The sequence below is a fragment of the Dasypus novemcinctus genome, chromosome 4, assembly GCF_030445035.2.
Source record: "Dasypus novemcinctus isolate mDasNov1 chromosome 4, mDasNov1.1.hap2, whole genome shotgun sequence".
NCBI lineage: Eukaryota > Metazoa > Chordata > Mammalia > Cingulata > Dasypodidae > Dasypus > Dasypus novemcinctus.
This window is the reverse complement of record NC_080676.1, coordinates 158,421,271-158,447,276: the sequence shown is the minus strand read 5'-3', so window position 1 is coordinate 158,447,276 and position 26,006 is coordinate 158,421,271. Positions and strand designations below refer to the sequence as shown.

The following is a 26,006-nucleotide window of genomic DNA, read 5'->3' as shown; positions in this document are numbered from 1 at the left end:
CTGCCTGCCCTCAGGGCCCAGGCCAGTCGCCTGCATGAGCAAGGAATCAGCAGGTGCTCACACGCCTGCTGCTAAAAAGAGCGAGCTGTGAGCATCAAACAGAGCGAGCACCAGCAAGGCCCAGAAGCCACCATCTCTGCCCCGCTTTGCATCCAGTCTTCCTGGGAGCTCGCCAGGTGTGGAGCAGGATTTGACCCCAGGAAAGGGTTGCTCGCCCTTCAGGTGGGACTTGCCCCCTTTCTCCCAAAAGCGTCTTCCATGAGAGGCCCATCTCAGCGAAGGTCCTGTCATCCCAGCCCAAGTTCACTCACAGTCTGCTGAAAAGGCACAGGCCCCGAATGGCCTTGGGTCCCCAGACGGGGCCACTGCTGTGTAGTAATATGTCCCCTTCTGTACAGAGACAGTCCTGTGCCTGGGTTCACAGGCTGGTGGACGGAAGACCAGGGGGAGCCTCTGTGGCAAGCTCAGACACTGTCCCCAGAGGCCACTCTGGCCTCACCCTCAATAGGTTATGAGTGGACAGGAGGGGAAGCAACAGTTTCAGGACCTCTTTCCACTCCAAAGTGGAAGAATCCACTCGAGACCCATTTAGAACTGCCTAGAGAAGTCACGAAATGTAAGGTTCTTGCTGGATAAGCATTCTTTCTTTTAGCAGAGTAATAGCAGGCAAAAGTAAAAAAAAGAAGAGAGTTAGCAAGGACCTGCAAAGAAATCATCCTCTTGAATTTTCTTTCACTTTACAAACGCACTTAATTTTGCCAGAGAAACACCACAACCTAAGAAGGGAAATGGAAATATTTCCAACATCTGATAAAAATTCACCAAGTATTCCAGGTTGAAGCTGGGAAACTTCTCAAGGAGTAAATGAATGACAAACACAAATCTGGTTTGTTTCTGGCCTTTCTAAGGCCAAGTGAGACTTTCTTACTTAATAAACACACCCAAAGAGAGGCAGAAATTAACCAGGTCTTCCATTGCATCAGACCCTCATGTAAAATAGGGATGCCAAGGAAAGAACAAACTGTGCTTTGGAAGGAAATGCTGCAGTTCCCCCCCACCCCATGACATATTAATGCCAACAAAGAAAAAGAACCTTAAACAAGAAAACGGAAAATTCAATATGGCAGAAGGAAAAACATAGTGGATTCGATCTCAGATGGAAGGCATCTGTCATGCCCAAAGTAGCAACTCACATCTAATCTGCATAAGAAGATTTTTAAGGTTGGGTACCCTAGTTCAGATGACCATGAAATGCTACAGTCAGTTGAGGCTCCTACGCATGCATCACAGTCACCAGGTACTAATGACTTGCCAGATGTTCTAGCCTGGCTTCCGGTGAGATTATCTATGCTGTAGACCATAGAGGTGAACAGGAAATTAACAGAGTCAGGAACAGGCCTGCTGGGGAGAAGTCCACCTGCCTGGTCCCCAACTCTCTCCATCTCCCAGTGGGGCCAGTGGCCCATGAAAATGTCCCCAAGGTGATTGTCTTATGTCCTAAGGCTGCCATATGAAGGACCACCAACGGGATGCTTAGAACAACAGAGGTGGGTACTCTCACAGTCCTCGAGGCCAGCAATCCGAAACCAAGGTGCCCGTAGGAGGGCTCGTGCTTCTTCTGAAGTCTAGAGAGAGGAATCTATGCCCCTGCTCTCTCCTGGCTTCTGACCATGGCCTGCCATTGTTGGCATTCCTTGCCTTGTGGCTGCACAGCTGAACCTTTGCCTCAGTCATCTCTTGGCCGTCTTCTCTCTGTGTGTCTGTCTGTCGTCTGCCCTTCTCCTGAGGACATCAGTCCCATTAGTGGAAGGTTGAATGATGTACCCCAGCAAAGGCATGTTCTTCATCTCATTCTTCTTCATGCAGGTGTGAGCCTGTTAGGAATGGGTCCCTCTGACCCATTGGTGCGGACTCATCTTCAGGGCAGACTCCTTGGTGAATAGGATTTTCTAAGATTCACTTCCAGCATGGCCCAGCAGAATCAGAGTGGTCTTACCTGGTATTACTGGGGGCTTGATTAAGTCAGGAAATTTGGACACAGCCAGAGGAGCCAGAAGCTGGAGTCAGCAGAACGAGGAAGAACAGACACGGAGGTCTGGGGGCTTCTCGCCATCCTAAGGGGCAGCACCATTCTAAATATAAAATGATTCCATCTTCAAGCCCAAGGGGAAAAACGGGCTCAGGGGAAGTGAAAGCATGCTGAGTAGTCTGCAGGTAATTCCCAGCTTTGGGCTGTCCCCATTTCGGGTGATACGATTCTATTTTAGAATCTTTACTTTCATCCTCCTCTCTGAGTCTAGCAACAGAGTCTGAGCTAACCTCCCATTTGTGTCAGAGAATCTTCCTCTATTTGGATAACATGTCACTCTCATCTTTGCTCACTGCTGGTTGACTGAGTCACATCTCTCTTTACCAAGGTGAGGCCCGGGGAGGGAAGCGGGCAGGTGGGTGTGCTCTGGGGACAATAGGTGGTGCTGAGAGTGAACGTACCAGCCAGCTGGTAGCTCTGGGCGGTGTCAGAGGCAGACAGAGAAGGTGGGCTGGCGCCGAGCAAATTGCAAAGAAGGCAAAGGGTGGATGCTGACAATTTCCAAGGTGCCTATCATTTGTTCCAGGAACCCTAAAATCAAATATTTTTCAAATACTTGTTACCCAGAAACAAAATGTGCACAGGTTGTTCTAGGTGCCAACGAGCTGGAGGAACGCAGGGGGAAGCAGATTGAAGCAACTGTCTATATTATGGAATTTCTCAGAGCCCCAGCAGAAGAGGATGCCCTCCGGTTCTAAGACGTAGGATGAGATCTAATGTGTGCTGCAGCCAGCTCATTCTAGCTCACAACAGCCAACTGCTAACTACTCAGGATTGTGAGGGCTGGTCGACAGCTGACAAATCGACCACAGTGGGAACAATTACACCGTGGAGGTTGACAAAGGCAACGATCAAGACTCTGTCCCCTCTCCACCAACACTGAGGACGGTACCCCAGCACACCACTGGATTTAGCCCAATTATGGGGACCCCTGGAGTGGATGGGGCCTCACCAGACCTGAGGATTCCTCCCACCTTGCTCTGTCAGCTGTAGAACGCTTGGACCACGTGGACCTTCGCGTTTGTAGATATTTTTGAGGCCTCAGCAATGGTTTCACTTTCACAGCAATTTTTCTCACTTCATTTCCTAGGGCCTAACAAAGTACCCAAATTGGGGGCAAGGGGGAGGGCTTGAAACAACAGAACATTACTCTCTCCCAGGTCTGAGAGGCTCGAAGTCTAAAATCAAGGTGTCGGCAGGGCCAGGCTCCCCTGAAAGCTGTAGGGGCGCGTCTTCCTTGCCCCCTTCAGCCCCTGATACTTGCTGGCAGGCCTTGGCCCGCCTTGGCTTGCTGGTCCACCTCGCCAGTCTGTTTCTGTCTTCACACGGCCTTTCCTGACTCTGTCCCTGTGTCCATACTTCCCTCTTCTTATAAGGACACGATTCATATTAGACTAAGGGCCACCCTAATCATCCATGATTGCCTCATTTTAACTTATCACTCTTTCAAAGACCCCACCTCCAAACGAGGCTGCCTTCATGAGACTGGAAGTTTGGACTTAAATCTGTCTCTTTTGGGGGACACAAGTCACCTTACAGCAGGCAAGGAGAGCAGGAGCCCTGGGCTGTAAGGGGAGGGGGCTCTGCTTGGAGTCTGCCGACTCCTCCCCAGTGGGAACACTTCCAAACACCCCACCCTCAGCCCCAAGGGGGGCAGAAACCCACCCCATGTTGCTAATAAAATAAGCCCAGCTCATGAATTGATTTTGAGAAGGGAAATGATCTTCCTGGAAGCTGGAAAAATGAAAGAGCCCACATCTAAGCTACTGGTTCAGTCCACAGCTTGCAGGCACCACAGCGGCTCCCAGCCTAGGGGTGCGCAGCCCTCAGAGGTTCAAGCGGATGAGAAAAACACTTAAAATGCAAGAGACGCTGAAAACGAAGCAGAAGAGACTGAACTCCCTCTCGGCTGGATCCGAGTGTCAGCCGGTGACCTGCTTCAATCAAGTGTCACTGGAAGAGAGCAGGAACGCTGAGCCGTGGTTTACAGAAAACTGTTCTCCAGGAGACTAAGGTGCAGGGTGAGAGATGGACCATCCTACGTGTCAAACACAGGAAGGGGGGAACCATTGTCTTCCCTGAAACGTGGGGAAAACACAATTATCACGAGGCACAATTTTATGCATGAGAGGATGGCAAGACATTGCTCTCAAATCAACCAGAAATCTGCTGATGCCTTTTGAAAATATTTGCCCAAAATCTTATTTCATTTGTTTTCTAGAAAAAGAAGGTACCATTTTCTTCACTTGACAGAGACCTTCCAAGAAAACATCAAGTTTCTCTTCAAAAGAAAGTTCTTATTCACGCTAAAATATATATATATATATTCTGACTATTTTTCAAGGTAGAAGTTGCTAGAATAAGTTGTCTACCAACAGTTCTCAGCATCTAGAGGTGGAGAACTTGGGTTGCTTGCCCAAAATCAGGTATCGAGTGGTTATCTTAGGTCTTCCGACCTCGAATCCAGTGTTTTTCACCTCCACAAAACCCAGGCTAACAAAATGCCCATTTCCAAGTGTTAAAGCAAACATGCCAATGATTGTACGGAGCAAATGTCTCTCCAAAATACCCTGAAATACCAACTGCCGATTTCTCCAGAACAACACAAATCCAATGAAGTGCAAAATGTAGGCCTTTTGCATTCCAACTGAGTATCGCTAGGAATTTAAACCACATCTAAGTAAAAGTAATTCTGTTTTATTGATGTAGGAATTAGTGTAATCACTGAAATACATTCAGAAGATACAAACCTTCATAGGGAAAAGAGAAAGTCAGCATGAATCTGTTAAAAATTCTAACACTTAAACTGCAAGTGCAATGTCAAACAACATGAGGCCTGTAGATTGTGCATTACAGGTGAAGTCAAGAGGGAAAACGCTGCAGAGAAATAACAGTTTTCCTGTAAAATTAAACATACCTTATTAGAGCAGAGAAAATACCCCTTAAAACTTATTCTCCAGGCCCACGTTTTGCTGGTGCTGGGCAGAGCTGCCCAACACTGTTATCCATATCCCTCAATTACGTGGTCCCTGCCCTCAGCAGATTACCAAAGACTGTTTCTTCTCCTTCTGAAACCCAGCTATTGATGTCTGTCCCCAGGAGATGGAGAACAGAGGAGATGAAATTCCATTCTCCACTCACTAGAATTCTTAACAGAAAGGGGTCCGTGGGACGTGGGTTGAAACACTTGCCTAAAATTGGAACTCTGGATAATGTGACGGCTTGGAGTCACTATTCTTTCTTCTGTCATGAGAACCCACGGTTTGTGGCATAGTCTAAGCAAATCCAAATCCGTCTTGCCCTAGAAAATGTACAAGGAAATGGCATGCCCATCAGTCAGGCAGGAGTGAGTTATTCTGAAGTAGACTCCTCTTCCATGACTTGAGGGTTAATCAACCCCTATTTAGAAGAGTTGGCATTTCACAGTTCTAGAATCTGTCGGAGGGAGGACTAGTGTTTCAGCTCTAATGGGAAAAGGAGAAACCACGTTCTCACCTCTTTCTGCCCTTCCCCTCTCCTCCGCAAGACTGGAAAATCAGATCTGATTGGTGCATGTTCCAGGATGGATGGCCATAGCGCATTGATAGGAAGAAGAAAGGACCGGGACGGCTGTCACCACTCTGAGCTGAGACACAAGGGATGGCCTGGCCAGCTTTGTCAGCACTGCTGTGCCTTGGCCAGTGCCTTCCTCAGGCAGGCAGGGGCTGGCCTCCTCTCAGACAACTGTGCTTTCTCAACCCCCAGCAGATAATGTTGGCTCCCATGCCTTTGCATTCCTACAGAATTTTCCATTGCTCCGTTTCCACAGCTTCCTTCCCTTCCTGCTTTTGAAAAACCAGATCTCATGCTTATTGGCCCTCAGGCCCCTTTGTCATCTCCCTCCTCTGTCCCCAGACCACATCTCTCAAGGCTTCAGCCATCATCACCTTCTTCCCCTGCAGCCTGAACTTCATTCTGACCACTTTATTCAGAGTCTCCTGTGGTTTCTTGGGTGCCAAGGCCAAGGGCCTCTCCTCTGCTAAATGCACACCTTGGACTCCTGGGCCTCCTCTCAGTGGAGCCTGCTCACCTCCAGTCACTCCTCCTCCCTCTTATCTGCTGCACCCTCTGCTCCTTTTGGGCACTCTCTGCAAATGCTCCTTGAGCACATGGTAGTCTTGTGTTCTTTGGTGGCCCCTCGACCCTCTCACTTTTTAGGACAGCTCCTCTATCCACTCAATGCCTCTTTTCTGAGCAGTTTGCTGAATGGAATAGACCTAGACCTGGAGTTAGGCACCCTGGACCAGACACAATTCTAGCATGTAAGCTTGGACAAGGTACTTGACCATTCTCAAATACCTACCACACTGATTGATTAAGGGTGGGAAGAAACTGAAGTAGCATGTAAAGATCCAGAGCTGTGTTGGCAGTTAGTAGGCACACAATGCATGCTCATCTCATTGCCCCTCCCTTATCCCTCATAAAAGAATCACCAGTTCCCCTTCCCAACTTACGATTTTATAAAAGACACCAGGGTTTTCCCACTCTCACAAACTTTAACCTGGCATTAATTCCTAGAAAGTCTTTTTTTAAACCTCTTCCTTCTCACCATCCTCACCATCTCCACTCCCATGTTGCCCCTTACACCAAGCACAAGCCCCTTGAACCCATCACTTCTTTAATTCCAACCTCTTCCGCTCAAACAGGATAATTCACTTCACTGTCTCACTAGTGAGGAAAGAGCCTTCTCGTTGTGTCCCTTGCACATACACACACGTGCATGCACCCACATGCACTTCCTCTGTCTACCTGCAATAGCAAAGGGAAATGACTAGGAGCTTCAGAATTCAGCCACCCTGACAGAGAGTAGCCTCCATAGGTGTGTCAGCTGAACCCTACTGGCTTCCACTGCTTCATCAATGAGGCGGCCATCACTTCCTGGGGACCATCATATACTTGGCACATAGTGGATAGTCAATAAAGCTTGGCTTTCTTCCTTTCACACCGTAAGGGCCAAAATAATTTCCTACCTCCTTCATGATGCTTTTGCCAATGCCAACCTCCATCTCTGAGCATTCTTAGTCTCTTGTCCACACTGTAAACATAACTTGCACTGTGATATAGGACAAGTTTTATGTTACCAAGAAGGCTATTATCTTCTGGGTGGGTACAGGTGTGTCTCAAGCTGTATCTGAATTTCCCAGTCTATAGGACAATGTTCAGCTTGTAAAAATGGTGCTGTTTCTAGCTACAAATTGAGTACCTTCTTTGACCCAGACACAATCAAAATTGCTCCCATTTGTCCCATGTCCACAGCTTACCAGGAACTGTGCATGCATAATTTATCTCATTCTCACAGGAGCCCTCCAAGGCAGGTCCTGTTATCCTCATTTACAATCACTGTCTGATGCCCGATCCCTACCCCATGTCACCCTGCTACACTGTCTGACAGGTAGTACGTCACTGAATTTTCCCAACAACTCAGCAAAGTAGGCATTTCACCCCATTTTGCAAATGAAGAGCCTGTGGCTCCAGGGGCCCCAGCTAGTGGGCAGCAGACCTGTGATACCCACACTGGAGAAATCAGGAGCGACAAGAGGGAATCTTGCACTCAGAAGGAAATAACCTACAAGTCCAAGGTCCCAGAGGGAGGGGAAAGCCTGACAGCCACCACTTGAGAGCACACGGAAGGCAGGAGAACCTAGTCTGGGAGCCCAAGACCGCGGAGGTCTCTCTGGCTCCCCACCCTGGCAAGACACTTGGTTTTGTAGACCACTTTCTTTGTGTATAGTAAAATAAGGAGGAAACTTAAACCAATGACTTTTAAGCTTCCAGGACTGCTGCTAGCCCATATCATGTCTCTGGGCAAATTGCAAAAGGCACCATTTCCTCTGAGCAGACTCAGGGTTGGCAAGGGAGGCACAGACTGGATCTCAGCCCTCTTGCCCTCCTTAGCTGGGGGCCCCTGTGGAGTGGACAACTAGCAAAACTGTTCAGAGTAGTCCCGCAAGGTTCCTGATGGTGCTGTCAAAGAAGCTGATTCTTGACAGCCTTTTGAAAGAGAAATCAGGGTGTTCTCCTTAACCCAGCCCAAAGTCACCTGTCATTTATCTCCCCTAAGCAATCAAATTGCACATTTTTCAGAGCCATAGCCAGGGAATAGCCACCACCAGCCTTTTAACCTTGCAGTAGGTACCTAGACGGTCTAAATTTAACTTCTCATTGCGAGGCCCCCAAGCTAAAATTTCAAGAGGACTCCTTTGTCCTCTATTAGTTGTTACAAGTTCCCAGCTGAATGTAGAAGATATTTAACCACAGACACCTACGAATTTAAACTTTCCAGGCTGTCTGGATATCTGATTATAATAATGTCCTATAGTCACAATAGCTCATAAGATAACAGAACAACAACAAAATGGGTCACCTTCCCATCATTCATCAGTCATAAACTATGAGCTTTAGCACCAGCCTGATGGTTCAGATAAGGACTTAGGCAAAAAGATAAGCATCAGGACAAGGGCCAGGTGGAAACTATTGATTTTGAGCTTCTGGCACCACTTCTAACTACAGCTTCGGATTATCTCTTAAATGAGTCTAGATCATGTCATGGGAGCATCTCCTTCCATAAGCTCTTCTCTATGACTACTTTACAGTTCAGATTTTATAAATACATCCAAAAGCATTGGTAAGTAGCATCTGGTTATAAGTCAGAAAGGACTGGAGTGAATATAATGGAAAAATCCCAATCGTTCAGTCTGCAACCTCACAGCCTGCAATCTACAGTTGTTTTAAACCTTTTCTTGAAGTAACACAGGAACGAATTTTCCAAGCTAATCTCCCCTCATTTGAGGCGTATATATGTTTTCCATGACCAGTAAGAATGGGTAGAGCTTTTCCTGCTCTCTGATTGTGCTGAGCTCACTTATTTGCACTGCTAGATGCAGATTAAGTTCAACGAATCTGCTGAAATATGGTTTTCTTGAAATCCACACACCAAAATGAGCCAGATTGAGCCCCTTCATAGCACAAACCCTGAAAGAAACGCCTGTGCCTTTCCTTTCCCACTGTTCTTCCTCCCACTCCACATCCTACCTGCCCCTCTGAGAAGATGCCTGGTCCCTCTTCCTGTACTTGCCCATCCTCTCACCTGTGGTCTTGCCAGCATTTCATATCGACCTCCATCCCATCAAACACCTCACTCCACCAAATGTTCCCTTCCTTAAATGGTCAACCCCCCACCTTTGGCTTCTTAGCATTTCCCCGACTTCACACACACACACCCATATCACACACACTTGGATGCATGAGCCTCGGTTCCTTCCATTTCTCTTTACCTTTAAAGACGTTGTCTACGCTTGCTTTCTCTCGCTTCCTCGCAGACGGGGCACTCCTCAACCCACTGAGATGTGGCTTTAGACTCTACCCTTACCTGACCAAGTGACCACAGACTCCCACTTGCAGGTCCAGGTGATACCACTCAATAGGTCTATGAAGATTTTGTTTTGCTTGTTCAAAACCAAAACAGCGGGATGTTTCCTACTGATTTTTCAATGATAGAATCATATTAGGAGAAAATCTACATATAGAAAAACTGAAACAGAAAGCACACCCAAACTTACAACTCAGAGATCCATCAAAATGAACATTCTTTTAAAACACGTACACACACATATTTACAAACACAGATATTTTTAAAAGATGGCAATATATAAAGTAGACTACATGTTTCTCATTCTGCTTTTTCACTTAATACTATATTATGGACCACTTGCAAGATCAATAAACACAGACTCATTCATTCAATACAGAGTTGCTGAGGGCCTACCATGTGCCATGCTGCCCAGGGCCTGAAATCTATCAGTGAATAAAAGATATAGATCCCTGCCCTCAGGAAACTTACCTTCCACCGGGAGCTGATAGACAATAAAAAACGAACATAGTAAATAAGTAGCATGCATTATGTTGGAAGGTGAAAAGTTCTATGGGAAAACAAAAGAATAGTTCAGCAAGTACAATTTTGGGTGCTGGGGACAGTGGTTACACTTTTTTAGGGTAGTAAATGTGTGCTCCACTGAGAAGGTCATCTTATCACAAATTGTTGAAGACCTCAAAATATTGAGAAAGCCATTTCTAATAATCATATGATGTTCTGTTGACTTTATCTGTGAAAATTTATTTAATTCTGTTAGTAGATATATAAGTTGCTACTAATTTTTCACTTTCATAAAAGGGTACTATACATCTCTGTGCATACATTTATGAACATCTGTGAAATTATCTCTTTAAAATAAATGTCTAGACACTCAACTGCCAATCCAGGGCATATTCTCATTGTAAATTGTGATACCTACCATCACCCTGCCCTCCAGGAAGACTGTGCCATTTTACACGTTTTATAGAATACAAGTTCTCAATTCCACTTGCTCTCCCAACATGCACACACTGCACATACTGCATTTGTTGTATTGTTTTCAATTTTGCCAATTGTGGGGTAAAAAGTGTTGTCTTGTTTTATATGCTTTGACTTTTTAAGGTTAAAGTTTTTCATACCTTTAGTTGCCATGTGTGTTTCTTCTCTCATGAATTCTCTATTCATTTCCTATGAACCTTTTTCTATTCAGGGTATTTGCCCCTTTCCTAAATCAGGATAGATATGTTGCAGGCATTTTTCCAGGGTTGTCTTTTTTCCCACAGACATTTTAAATTTTCATATTGTCAAACTTATGTCTCTTCCTAAATCATTTCTGGATTCGTGTCACGGTTTTTAAAAAGGCCCTTTCAACTCTTAGAGTTATAAGAATACACACATCTCCTAGCCCTTCTGCACTTTTACTTCTTACATGGAAATCCTTGATCCATTTGGAATTTATTCTGATTAAGGAGTAAGGAAGGACTTCCTTTTCCTTCCCACTGGGCAGCCATTTGCCCCACAGCGTGTGCTGAGTATCGCCCCCTGGTGTCTGCTCCCGGAGAAGCACTCTGTGAAGGCATCTCATCAGGACTCTCCCTCACACTTCCAATGTCACTTTCTCAGCTCCTCCTCTCCTGACTTATGAACGCAAATTGTTTTCCAGGATCCTGTCTCCTCTGTTATCTTTTCATTCTATGCAATTTCCCTGAGAAACTCCACCCATCCCAGTAATTGCAACTTCCATTCGTATGCCGGGATCAACTTCCAAATCTAAAGCCCGGTCACCGCATCTCCCATAAGCTTCGGCCCCACACTCCTGCTTTCCCACCGGGGGCCTCTCCTGGTTGTCTGCAGGCAAGTCAAACTGAACCAGTCCAAGCCAGCATCCCCCGCTGCCTCCAAAATCCAACCCTCCGTGTCTCAGCCATCCTACCACCAGCCCCGCCCCCCTCCATTATTGTCCTGCCTGCACCCCTCCACACCCGTGAGATACCCTGTTCTGTTAGTTCTACCTCTTATTTGCCCCCAGGTGTATTGCCACTTCCCCACCCTCAGTGCTGCTCTCTCGATTCAGATCTTAGCCATTTCCCTACTTACTGGCATGAGCAAATCCAAGGTTCTGCAAATGACAGCCCAGTGAGTCAAATCCAGCCAGTAGCCTCTTTTTGTACTGTCTATGAGCCAAGAGCTGAGAATAGTTTTTACATTTTTAAGGGTTGTAAAAAACTTTTTTAACCAGCGAAGACTAGGCCACAAAGGCCCGTGTTGACCACAAAGCCCAAAATGTTTATTATCTAGCTATTTACTGAAAAAGTTTGCCAGCCTCTGAGCCTAACCTATACCCCACACCAGTACCCTCCAGGGGAATCTTCCTAAAGCATATAAAATCGTATCACTGCCCAACTTAAGACCGATCTCCTTAGCCTGACCCTCATCTTCCTCTCTGTCTTCATCTCTCAACATTTCCCCAAAGCTCACTGTATTCCAGCAGCCCAGAATCCCCGTCATTCCCAAGCAAAACCATGTCATGTCTTTGACACTTTTATACATGCTGCCCCTACTTTCCCAGCGCCTCCCACCATCCCAGCCTTCATCTATCTGGAAGCACACACTGGTCACCTCCTTGAGCAAACCTATCCTATTCTCCACCCCAGATGGCTTTAGGTGTGATCTTCCCGCTCCCTTCCTAGAGCCCCTTTCTCTTGGCTCTGATTTCTCACTACATTTTAACTTGTTTACTCCCAACTGGAGAAAATTCCTTCACACTAAGGTCCTTCCAGAGCTCAGTAATAGACCTCACGTGGCAAGAAGCCCTGCATTCTAAATTAAATTGTCCCCTCTATTGAAGAGTGCATGAGCAAAGTCACCACTTTTATTTTTTTTATTAGGGAGGAGGGAGTGTGCAGAAAAGCAAAGGAAAAGGAAAGTGAGCCAGATCTAATAGACCATCCAGGGATGCTCATCAGCAGGAGAACTATTCGAGTAGGAAAATTTCGATTTGAGAAAATTCCACGCTTCCGTGTCACTCAAGGCACTGCCTGAACAATGGAAATGGAATGAAACCCAACAGATAGATTGTATCTGCCTCTTTTCCCTGCCTCTCACGGTAACAGTCCCTGAGGTCTCCAGGTCTCCCAGCACCTCTCTTCTTGGGGGGGCTGGTAGGCCAGGCCCAGGGGGAGCACTGACCCCCACGCTCCTCTGGGTCTCTGCCTTCAGGTGACCTCACACCCACTTGCCTCTGGATTCCCACTGTGCCTGCTATTAATATCCCCCACAAGGACCCCGTGGGGTCTAGTTTTGATTTTCTCAGCTGTCTCAGTTTCCAAATTGTCAGCTACGTGGGATGGGATCCCTTCAGATCAAGCCCTTTAAAATGAGAGACTGAATATACAAATAGGCAATGACCAGACCTTATATAAAATTAGAATTCTGACCCACTCTCTGCAGCGACCAGTCCAGTCCGCTAACCACCCCCTACAGCAACCAGCCCAGGGAGCCCAACGACAACCGTGTAACAATTGGATCAATAACCGACAGCTTCTCTAGTTTTCAACCCTACATCCAACTTAGGACCAACTGGAGAAAGCCAAATATGCTTCCCTAACTAACCACAAAGGATGCCCTGCTTCCAGTTAGCCCACTCCAGGCTCCGCATGCCAACAGCCGCCAATCAGGGCACCCGGAAGGCTTCCCTTCTAGAAAGCTTTCCCACTCTGCCTGCCTTTGAGTCCCCACCAAACCCAAATGATGGTGGCCCCTTGCCCGAGCAAGCTCTGAATGAATAACCTTTGCTTGTTCTCATAGCGGTGGTCTGAATTTATTTCCACCTTCATTACTTAGCAATTTGTATGGCAAAGTCCTTAAATAGGAAGACAGAAGAATGTCTCAACATTTTGTGTGATAATTCCTTTTTTCAATTACAAAATTCTAGAGAATTAGAAATAATCAGGAAGTATAAGAGGAAAATTTTTAAAACCATTGGGAGCAGATGTGGCTCAAGTGGTTGAGCATTTGCCTCCCACATGGGAGGTCCTGGGTTCGGTTTCTGTTGCCTCCTAAAACAAATAAAAACAAACAACAAGCAAAATAAACAAACAAAAAACAACTCAGGGGAGCTGATGTGGCTCAGTGGTTGAGGGCAGGCTTCCTGCATACGGGGTCCTGGGTTCAATCCCCAGCCCTGGTAGCTAAAAAAAAAACACTCATTAGCCCAGCACTCAGAATCACCTGGTAACATTTGCATGTCTTTGATTATGTGCATGCATTTGAGATCCTATACCTAGTTATTTTTTCCACAGATGGGTTTGCCCCATGGCATTAAAATTTTTCAAAGTGCTTTTTGAACATCTTCTCAGACACTGGCTATTCCACCCATAAAATTCATATATAATTTAAATGTAAAACTTTTCCATCAGGAGGGAGAGTCTCCAACTGGCCAGAGCACCACCCCACTCCTTCCCAGCAACCACAGCTGCTCCTGAAATGCAGCAATGAAATTCCAACAGTTGAGGGCCCTGCCTGCTGGAGGCTCATTTGCCATGATTTCAATCAGGTTGTATTTCAACACTAGGTTATTTTTCATCTTAGGTTCTGTATAAATTGATCATCTTAAAAAAAAAAAAAATGAAAGCGATCAGACAGGCTTTTTCAAGCTGGTCCACATTTCCCATAAGCGAAAACCCAGAAAAGCAGCTCTCAAGTAAACCCCCCAAATCCTCAGGGGCCTCCCTCCCTTCGCGCGGCTTGACAGCACTTCGCTCCACCTGCAGAGGGTCTCCTTTACACGATCTCTTGCCAACCTAGCACCACGCTCCATGGCAACCAGGGAGCCAGGTCCACGCCATTTCTGAACCACGGGCTCGGGGGGCGAGGGTGGCAGGGCAGAAGTTGTTTCTGCCGATAGGCTGAGCAGACTTCAGGAGAGGACACAGAGAGGTGTGTCCTCTCCCGACTGCAGCTGCAGCTTGCCCTCCAGAGTCACTCAAAGTGCTACTAGAAGCACTGTGCAAATCAGCCCCTTCAATGCACACCTGGGATTCCAAGAAAGAAAGCACAGGTAAAAACCATCATTAGCAATCCCTTCTGTATTTCCCCTGCAACCATTTGCATCAAGTCCTATCTCAAACCTAGAAGGGCCCACTCACCCTTGTCCAGCCCTTTCCTGCAATGCTCTGACCAGCCAAGCCCTCCCTTCTCTTTGGTCAGGGTCTCAGATCCTGCCTGCAACCCACCCCCACAACCCACCTTCTTCCTGGGATTTGCCTTTTTGGGTCCCAGGAGTTTTTATTTCAATCTCTTCTCTTCTCCAACTACTCTCACCTTTCATGGGCTTTTCTGGTTTCTCCCATACCTGTGCCTGCATCTCCTACCTGCCCTGTTAAGCTGGAAGCTCAGCCTTGCCTTCCCATCTCTCATCCCCCACCTCTGCGCCTTGTCTGCATCCCTTACCTGGCTGCAGGTGTGCTGCGCTGAGGCACAGGGAGGTTGGCTTTCTTTGTTCCAATTTTGTTCTAAAAAGTCATTTCGATGCCATATGCATTTACATTGCCCCCCAACACCAAACACAACAATTCATTGGAAACTCCAAAGTCTAACTCCCACTTTCCAATTACTTTTCTCTCTTCCTGCTGTTTCCCTTAACCAGTCCCCCTGACAACTCTCCCATCTGCTTAGAGCCAGTGTTTCTGCCCAGATAATTAGAAAAGGCTTGGTACAATAACAGAATAAAAAACGGCTCATACACAGTGTTTTTCTCCTGTTCCTAATCCAATGACAGCTCTCCACTACTGACTCGGGGACCAGGTGCCCTCATCTCATGACTCCATCATCCCCCAGTGGGAGGGACAAGGGCAAATGGAGAGAGCATATCCCCTACGAAAGGCCCCAGACCAAAAGGGCCCATAGCACCCTTGGATGAACCTGAATGCAGTTAGGTGACCAGCCCTAGCTGCAAAGGAGCCGGGAAAGGTGAGCTCATAGGCTGGGAAGGGAGGAAACTGATTTTTTTCCTATAACAATTTAATATATGTCAACTAACAAAGTATTGTATCTTTATTCAATTAAATTAAAGCAAACCTGCCAGTAATATTTTGTAACATTCTCTAGCCACACAGGATTTAGGCAACACAAGGTCACTGAAGACATTCTGGTTACTGGGCTGTTAGTAAAATGGGGCATGTGTCCAGCATCCTGTCCACATGGGGGGCCTGCATTGCCATAGCATGCTCAGAGGAGCAGCTACAGCGCTGACATGACTGCCAGTGTTTTGTGACACAAGGCAGGAAAAGGACAATCTAGCAGAGATGAGCAGTCTCCTCAATGCCAGTCATACTTGACAGTTACATTATCTAAAAAGTTCTTCTGTCATGTTAATGACACAAACTTCTCTCAACTGAAGACAACACCACCACTTTTTAAAATGGGGTTGGAGTGAGAGAATGCTCTTAAAACTGATATAATTATTCTTCCTAAAAAGGATAAGGTGAAAGACAAGAAGTTCTTTGGTAAAGTCTCAGTGGCCCTTTGGGGTCAGCTGGCAGTCTCCAGGCATGCCCAGAGTTCTTATCTGCCCACTCGCCACCCATTCAAACAGGTGCCACCAGTTCAGGACAAATGCCTGGTGCTTGAAGTTCACAGTTGAGCCAGAAAAGGGGGAAAGCGTCTTCAAATTAAGAGGATAGAGGTTTCTCCCATTCATTTTTTAAGTATATCACCAGACTGCTCTAGTTCGGCTTATCTAACAAGCCCTCTTTTCCTACTTAAGGACTAAGACAAGGGCTCAGAGCGGCCTTTGCACTGCCTGTCCACTCACCAGTGGTCAAGGCAAGAGTCCATGCAGGTCTTGCCATGTCCTTGCGGTGCTCTTGTCAGCAAAGCCTCTCCTATCTCGCAGAGTTTGAGCCCAGAGGTTGGCCCATGTGAAATCTTATTTAGAGACTCTAATTTCCACTCCAGCAAAATTAATATTGAGAACTCAGATGTGACCATTCAGAACTAAAAACACCCACCATGGAGTAGAAGTGCTAGCAGTGGGCAGGGCTTCGTCTTTGACCTCCATCCATATACTCCACCCCAACCACAGCTGCCTCTTCTCCGACTCCCATCCCAGGGTCTGTTCTAAGAAGAAAAGGAAGTGAAGTTGCTCATTGACATGTTAAGGATCATTGGGGGACATGATGAAAAAGTCAAAGCAGTCAAACCAACAGCAGCAGGCTCTGCAGTCCAGAGGCTGCCTCTTTCTTGGGTGGAAATATAAAAAACAGATCTATGGGACTGATTTGTAAAGAAACTAACCAACTATGAGCAAGGTTAATCCATAAGTTAAGTTGGTACCACTCAAGCCTCATCTCCAGCTAGTCCCTCATTCAGATAAATGATGTTTTCTCATCAGACTGCTTTTCTCCTTTAACCAAGGGGAAAAATGTAGTAATCAAGGGAAAACCATAGTTATTGAGGCAATTCATGGCAGAGTCAAAGGACAGAGAATGGAAGCCTCGGGGAAGAAACTGCTTATAAAACTTTTAAGAAGCTTTGAAATTATTGGCTCAGCAAGTAATTTCATACAGTGCTTTATATATGTTTAATAGCAGATTTGGTTCCAAATTTCCCATTTTACTCAGATGCTAGGAGAACACTATTAATGCACTGTTAGTGGATGATTGTACCAATGTATTAATCAAGAAGGCCATTGGAAAGAAAATAGCCATAAGCCAAAATTGCAGATGTTAAATGTTGAGGCAGAAACCAAATCAAATGTGTAAACACAGAAAAAGGAATAGAGGTTTACCCACGCATTTTTTTAACCGTGGCATTGAATCATACATCAAAGTACAATGCACACACACTTACCAACAAAAACAGAAAGAGAAAAAGCCTGAAATTTAAAGCCAGCAATTTAATGCACTTGCTCAAAAATCTTACCCCAAATATGAGAGAGTAATAAAGGAACTTATTAATTAGGTGTCTCTGTCTTGCCCAGCTCTGTCACATATGAGATTTCATTTACCCTTTTACCAAAACTATGAGTTAGGTTTCGTGACCACCGTTGAGGAAATGAGGCTCAACAAATTTGGATAGCATGTCCAAGCATCCACAGTTGCTAAGCAGTAGAGCCAAGATTATCTGAATCCAAAAATGTCTACTTTGCTCCAGAGCTCACAGCCTCTCACATTCCCCAGCATCTCATATAGATGGGGGAGACATCCTGCTGTAAGAGCTGACACTGTGGAACTTGCCAGCAGGGAGACAATTTCACAGCAATAAGCTCTGTCCCAGTGGAAGGGGTGGCAAAGGACTTACACAAGCTAGACTGCAAAGCACAGCAGTCCAAATCACCTAGAGACCTGTCAGGGTGAAACCCAATAAAAAAGGCTTCCTCTACTTGGTCAATAGCTACACAAGTGGTATTTTGTTTTGCTGCCATATACGAAGTATATGGTTTCCATGATCCTCAAAGAGCCAGCTTTTCATTTGGTTTTTCTTTTCTTTTCTCCACACCATCAGCTAATGTCCTGGAAGGAGATTCCATGGATCAGGATGTGGAGAGCCCCGTGGCCATCCACCAGCCAAAGTTGCCTAAGCAAGCTAGGGACGACCTGCCAAGACACATCAGCAGAGATCGGACCAAAAGGAAAATCCAGAGGTACGTGAGGAAAGACGGCAAGTGCAACGTCCATCACGGCAACGTGAGGGAGACCTATCGTTACCTGACGGACATCTTCACCACCTTGGTAGACCTGAAGTGGCGATTCAACCTGCTGATTTTCGTCATGGTTTACACAGTGACATGGCTCTTCTTTGGAATGATCTGGTGGCTCATTGCTTATATCCGAGGAGATATGGACCACATAGAGGACCCCTCATGGACTCCCTGTGTCACCAACCTCAATGGGTTTGTCTCTGCTTTTTTATTCTCAATAGAGACAGAAACCACCATCGGTTATGGCTACCGGGTCATCACAGACAAGTGCCCAGAAGGAATTATTCTCCTCTTAATCCAATCTGTGTTGGGGTCCATTGTCAACGCATTCATGGTGGGATGCATGTTTGTAAAAATATCTCAACCCAAGAAGAGGGCAGAGACCCTGGTCTTTTCCACCCATGCGGTCATCTCCATGCGGGATGGGAAACTATGCCTGATGTTCCGGGTAGGGGACCTCAGGAATTCCCACATTGTGGAGGCTTCCATCAGAGCCAAGTTGATCAAATCCAAACAGACCTCGGAGGGGGAGTTCATTCCCCTGAACCAGACAGATATCAACGTGGGGTATTACACAGGGGATGACCGTCTGTTTCTGGTGTCTCCGCTCATCATTAGTCATGAAATTAACCAGCAGAGTCCATTCTGGGAGATCTCTAAAGCCCAGCTGCCCAAAGAGGAACTGGAAATTGTGGTCATTCTAGAAGGAATGGTGGAAGCTACAGGTAAGACTTGTTCCCTCCAGAGATATCTGTGAGATAGATGCTCATTTTAAACAGAACACGATGTTTTTATTTACTACAAAATATAGAAAGCTAAACGCCATTCACTATTTACAGCATCCCCTTGTTTTCTGAAATCTATGCCTATGTGTGCTATGACCTCAAGTATATCTACAGAGAAGTCTAACCATTTAACTTATGAAAAGCCCTTTGGAAAACAAAGTGATGAACAATAAAAAAGCACCACTTAGTATATTTTAAATTTCCAAATATTTACTTAAAATTTGACCTGTCTCTAAAGCACTTTAAAAATGGCTCGAAAAGACTGCTAATTGAAATACTTGAGGTTATTTATTGCCAAGCCAGGAGGAGGAAGTTAAGCCTTTCAAAGGAAGCCTGACAAACAGCTTTAATAAAAGTGCACTTTCATCCCTTCTTCAGAAGCCATTTTCAAGACCCATAGAATGCTGTATGCTACATTTCATTTATATCAAGTGAGCACCTGGTGTTTCTCTCCACACTCTACCTGCTGACTTCTCAGGAGACATAATATGAGGACCCAGTAAATAGCTCCAGTAGGAAAGAAAAAGAAATGGAAAATCCATTCATCACCATCCTGGTAGCCCTTCTGCTGTTATGTCTAATTATTGACGTAGTTTAGGGAAGAGGATCTGTCCTCAAAATAGAGAAAATGGTCTTTTTTTGCTGAAGTCATTCATTCTCGGTAGTCGCTCATAGCTGAACTTGACACGCGTCACACATTCCAACTGCAAAGCAGGTTCTGTCTATATTCATCTGTAATATCCCACAAAATAGCTCCATAAACTCTGACTTAAGCTGGCAATAATGCCTCACAAGAAAAATAATGACTAGAGCCCTAATTCATTAATTCCCTTACTGTTCTTCTGAGTTTCAGATATTAGCCTTGGGGATGCAGTCTACGCTTTTGTGCTTTTAAGTCTTAACTCGAGACCCGGGGTGGGTTTCTATCATCCTGAAATGCACAACCGGCAGGCTGGCCCCAGATTCTCCATCCACAAGTCATAAGTAACCTAACCACAGGCCCCCCTTTCAAATCAAATCATGGGTCCCAAGTCACTGCATCCAGCATCCCACAGGCAGGGCCATCGCCTCTAACGAATTTCTCTATGGTGGTGTGAACTTTTGGAGTAAGGCTTAAGTATGCCACAAGTATTGAGTATGGGAGTAAAAGGCTCAGTGACACGTGTTCTCCTTCCCACACAGAAAAAAGGAACATGCACCTAATCTGAAAATGGCTTTAATAACAAAATAATGCTGGTGAACTACTAAATGTGTGCTGCAAAGTTTAGTGGGGCCATCTATACTTGAGCCTGACTTTTAGGAGTACTTCTGCAGCAGGAGAGAGCAGAGGGTCGGGGAGGAGGAATTGGCGGGAAGGAGGGACTGTGGAGCGGGAAACTCAACAAAGTGGGAGCTCCTTAGCTTTGACCCAGACCGGGAGCTTCTCCGGCTGTCGGCCTAGCACAGGGACGCCCCCTGGTGGAAGCCAGGTACAGGCTCTGGCCGCCTTATTGATGGCTCACTCGGCAGGTTTTACATTAGATTCTTGCTGGAAGTGCTCCCCTCAGGGCAGGAGGGAGGGTAGTGGACAAATCTTGTAAATGTGGCGCCTCTGAGCTCACAGAGCAAAAGCATTGGAGATGCACCCTCTGGTTACGGATGTTAATCTGAGCTTCAAATTGCAGCCTCTGAACTTTGCATTCCCTCAAACCAAAACCCCATCTCAAAAAAATGAATGAACACAGAATGAGCAGATTATCTTTGTGATGTCCCTGAGTCAGAATGCTCCCTGGGGCAGGCCCTGTCTTTCTCATGACAGCTTGTAATGATTGAGGCTTTCCAAATGGAAGGAATATCATTTTCTTGGTAATTAGCGGTGATACTTGCCTCTGCACATTCCACAGCCTTTCCACCGCTTTATTAGAGAAAACCGGGTAGTGGCCAGCAAAGTGCATCAAAACGCTCACCTCTAATTCTGGGAAAAGGCAACCACTCCAAATTATCTTTTAAAAAGTTAGTTTTATAATTTCTAGAAAGAAAGGTGTTCTAGAAAGCTCTGGAGGTGTCCGTGGAAGCTGGACTGGTCTTGAAGCTGGAAGCTGTCTTGATCTTTTCCCGACTGGCTTTGTGCAATTTCAGTATCTCCAGTAGATCTGATCTCGAAAGCATTAGCAGGGTACTTGTCTTTGTGAATGAAAAGCACAATTGGGATTTGTGGGCATTCAACTGGAAGGGTGGGCAGTGCTTCAATGTATCAAAACCACAAGAAAAAAAATAAATGTGGGCCAAATGCACCCTCGAGGAAACCAAATGCCCAAGAATCCAATTATCCATTATAGTGCTGGATGGGAAATCAGGAGCCGTGAAACCAGCAAGCTGACACAAAGCAGCTTCTGCTTTGCTCCTTACTTCTTTCAAATGCCTTACTTGACCTTAAACTGCCAAACTCGGTGATCTCCAGTTAGCGGGCCCTTCCTGCCTGCCACCTCAACACGTGTCCCCGTCCTGTACTTCATCCGCTGAGGGCCTGGTGCAGGCTCACTGTGCCGTCGACGCGTCCTGTTCCAAGGCCAGCTTCTCGGGGCAAGCCTGCGCCACCACACCGCGCAGCGTCGGGTTTGCTTTCAGGAAACGGAACTAAGCTCCTGGAAGGCAGGAGCAAGCCTTGGGCATCTTTGATGTCCTGCAGGGCCGGACCCCAAGCCTTACCTGTTGAGTTATCCGACCATCGTAAAGGACAGTCTCCCGTCCTTTTGGGCCGGTTTCGGCCACGTTCCTGCCCAACGTCCGAGGGCTATGTATGGTGACCTCCCAAGAACCTTCCAGTCATGTGATTCTATTTTTGAAAATGAATCAAACCCCAGAAAAGTCTGACACCAGCCACCGAGACATCTGGGAGCCGGCCGTGTCTCATCCCGCAAATATATTTTTAAAGGGGCCGTTTATGCTCCTGACACATGGGCAATTTTGAGATAGTGGTGTTTACAGAAGGGTTTGCAGCTACGTAAACAAACATGCTGAGCAGCTGTGGCAAATGTGCGTTAAAATAGTGAAGCATTCATATAGGCTGTTATTTATAGAGGGCGAATTGACCTAGAGGCTGCAAGACAGCTCCACGGAGCTGGGCTCGCTGCCAGCCAGCTCCTCACTATGGCTGCACTGATTGATGAACTTCCATATTTACCCCAACAATTATGCAACTGTGACGGGCAGCCATGCCCAAGACCTCCGCAAATGGGCCTTGTTGGAATGAATTCCCAGTAAGCTCTTTTATTTTACATGTTTTAGTATGCGGAGTACAAAATTTATACTGAAGTAGACAGAAGAGTATAATTAACCACCGGGTACTCATCATTGGGTTTCAGTCACCAACTCAACCCCAAACCTGTCTCATCTATATCCCCACTATTAACTGTCCCCCACTTGTTTACAAGCAAATCCTCAGCATCATATCATTTTAACAGGAACTAAGGATGTATGTGCCTCTGAAATAGAAAAGCTATTTTCTGAAAACATAATCATGAAAACTATATGACACCTCAAATAATTAACAACAATTCCTTAAGATCCAACGTACAATTGCCTGATAAATGTCATAATTTTTTTTTTTTACCATTTGCTATTTGAATCAGGATCCAAACAAGGTTAACACTTTCTGTTTGGCTGATAGCTCTTTTAAGCCTCTTAATCTATGGGTTCCCCCTTCCATCTCTGTTTGGTTTCTTGATTTTTCATTTGTTTGGTTAGTTGGTTTTCCCTTTCCTGTTACTTTTTTTTTTTTAAGAAGAAAGAGGACTTCTGAAAGATGTAAATACTGCATAGAAAACTGGAGAAAATGAGAAGGAAGGAAGCCAACCTCATGAAGAGCTACTAGATAGTTTATAGATGAGGAAGAAGGGCTGACACCCAGAAGTCTGTCTGTGGATTTCCCAAGGGGGCGGGACGGGCATTCACCGAAATTAGTAGGAGCCGCACTGCCTACTCCATGGGAAAGCCCATTATCGCTGGAATATCTTTAGCCACATGAAGAGAGTCTGGTCGCATGGATCACATCACAGGATTCTTGAGTTGGAAGGAATTTTCACCCACCTCTTAATTCACAGATGAGGAAACTGAGACCTTGCGGGATTGAGTACCTTGACTCAGGTCAAATAGCCCCAGGCAGAGCAGGGACTTGGAACCCAGGACCACAGACAGTGTTGCCCAGAGGTCTTTGTCCAGGAAGATTCTGGAGAAAAATGCTCCCAAAAAGATGACTGGTACTTACCGTGCTGGCAGACTCTCCTCTTTTCTCCCACCATTAGTTCCTCTTTTTCTTGAGGGCCCCTCTTTTGGTCTCTGGTATGGGTTGAATTGTGTTGTCCAAGAAGCCATGTTGAAGTCCTAATCTCCAGTGCTTAGAAATAGGGTTGTTACAGGTGGAATTAGGCAAGTTAAATGAGGCCATACTGGAGTAGGGTGGCCCTCAAGACAAGACAACTGGTGTCCTTATAATGAGAGATGAGACACAGGCAGACATGTGACAACCGAGGCAAAGACTGAAGCCCAAAGGTTGTCTACAAACCACCAGAGCTCGGAAGAGGCAGGGAAGGATTCACTCTAGAGATGCAGGACTTCCAGGTCCCAGAACCATGAAACAACAAATTTCTGTTGTTTTTAGCTCTCCAGTTTGTGATACTTTGTTCCAGCAGTGCAAGGAAATTAAAGCAGACTCCAATTATTATCAATTCACTTTAAAATTCCTTATGCATTTACATAAATTTTAAGCAACTATATACTAAAATAAGATGGATAGCAAAACAGTTCTGAATTCAAAATAAAGTGAACATTGTCTACAAAAATACCCCTGGAAGAACATGATGCTCTGTCAGATCTGATTTCCATGTACCATTTTTCTTTGCTGTAATCAAAATTCTATTTTACTATAACAGGGAAGAATATAAGATGATAACGTTTGAAAAGATGATGCTTCTCAGGTAAGGTAGTTGAGGGTTAACATTACAGTGCTCTTCAGCTGTTCTTAGTAATGGTATTTCATAGCCATTCCATTTTTTTCAAATTCCCCTTCCTCCTTTAGAAAAATCCTTCCATTGACAAGCCATGTCTCTGGATTTACCAATTTTCTCTTTAGAGCTAAGAGTCCAACTACCTATCTAGAGGAAAAGAGTTCATTGATGAGATCTAAAGTGTTAAGAACTTGGGAGAAAATTACAGACGTTTCTTTCTGGTAAATTGCTTTAAGGAATGATTTTTAAAAATTCAAAGACTTATGACTATTTTTCCTAGACAGAAACCTAGCATTCAACAATATCAAGAAATTCAACTGTCCTTCTTCTTTGAGCATTAAGTTCAAGTCTTTTATTCAAGGATTCTTTCCAAAATGTCCAGCACAATGTAATATATCCCAACAGTATCTTTGGCTGGGTAAAAAACAAACTGATAGGGAGTGGATGTGGCTCAAGCAGTTGAGGGCTCACTCCCCACCTGAGAGGCTCCAGTTTCATTTCCAGGTGCCTCCTGAGAAAACAAAAATGAAGAACAAGCAAAACAAATGGAAAAAAACAACTCAGGGAAGCCAATGTAACTCAGTGGTTAAGGGCCAGCTTCCTACATATGAGGTCCTGGGTTCAATCCCCTGCCCCTGGGACCTCAAAAATAAATAAATAAAAATAAAACAAAACAAAACAACAACTGCTCCCCAAATATGGTAAACTCTTAATCATCTTCAGCAGCTTGGGAACACTGTGCTTTGTTTCGCCAAGTCTCCTAAAAATCTGAGATTGGATATTGTAGAGCACGCGCAGATTTTTTAGTTTTCCCACCATTCTTTCCAAGAAAACTGTAAGAAACTCAACTCTTTAACTCTATTAAACATTTTCCCATAATTTAGAAGACATTACATCAAACTCTATTTATTAATGTGGTTGAAAAGACCAAACTGATAATCATGTTTTAGTTTTTAGAGAATCATGAAATTTTTCATTATTAAAGCACCATTGCCAGAAAATCCAATGCTCTTTCTTCTCCAAATATGTCACGAGAAGCTACTAAAATAACACTCAATAGGGGTCAGTTATGGTCACACATATATACAATTCAGAATATTCAAACCCAAGAGAAAAATTAAACTAGAATCCAATGGTAGCTCTGACCCAAGCTCTAAAGTCAATACTCATGTTGGAAAGAAACAGCGCCATTCAAATTAGGAAATGAGAGTGAAGCCTCTGATTAGCATAGCCTTAAATAAATTGAGCTTTATTATTTCCTAGGGCATTCAGTATTATGAGTGCTAACAGCGTGTTGCCAGCAAAGCAGTTCTACCAGACAATTTCAAATGACCAGAAGAGGCTCGCTGGGGAAAACCATGTAAATTATTCACACACACACATGCACACACATGCACACACTAAACAGCTAAACCACCAGAGGAACTTCTTTCTAGTTAAGCCCTTACCCCTCTGGTCCACACCAGCGCACTTACAAATCTTGTTTATTACATTAATTATTGAGTAAACCTCTTTTTTCTCAGGTGCCACCTTCAGCCCCAGGTAAAAGCAGTCTCTCTGGGCTGTAGCTCAGCTCCTTCGCATTTCTCTTGTGTCATTTACAGTGCTAGAGCATCCTGGGTTCAAGCCACTGCTGCTCCACTCATTGGCTTACTTATCCTCTCTATGCCTATTTCTTCTCTAAAGCAGGGACAATAATGGCACTTCCTTCACAGGTGACCTTTTGACTTCCCAAACCCCAGTAAAGCAGATCCTTTCTCCCCCTCCCCCCTCCCACCCCCACCCCCCTCCCCCCAGCTGTACAGGTGAAAAGCAATAGACAGCAAAGCTTTGTGGGGATGAGAAGCCAGGCTGTCAGAAAGACCAAGTCCCAAGAGGGGCTCAGTTATTCCCAGGTACCTTGCAGCTGGTGCCTTAACAGAATGACATATGACTCCCCTTTGAAGGTTTTCTGAAGAATCAAAGCTGCAAATGTCAATCCAAGTGCCACAGCACAAAATGCACACTCACAATGTGAGGATAAATGCCAGCCTGGCCTCTGCCCTGGTAACCTACC

The 26,006-nt window shown here is 45.3% G+C and overlaps 1 protein-coding gene and 1 long non-coding RNA gene across 9 annotated transcripts in view; one reads left to right on the top strand and one right to left on the bottom strand.

The window, feature by feature from the left end:
- The window catches only part of KCNJ6 (potassium inwardly rectifying channel subfamily J member 6), a 327,087-nt gene that overhangs the window by 177,695 nt on the left and 123,386 nt on the right, over positions 1–26,006 (top strand). Inside the window, exon 3 of the mRNA XM_004463544.3 lies at positions 17,985–18,905. Within this exon, the coding sequence (XP_004463601.1) occupies positions 17,985–18,905 (921 nt within the window). The remainder of the gene's footprint in view (positions 1–17,984; positions 18,906–26,006) is intronic.
- Positions 1–26,006, bottom strand: part of LOC105746609 (uncharacterized) — a 183,290-nt gene that overhangs the window by 94,757 nt on the left and 62,527 nt on the right. The gene's annotated exons all lie outside the window — the stretch shown is intronic.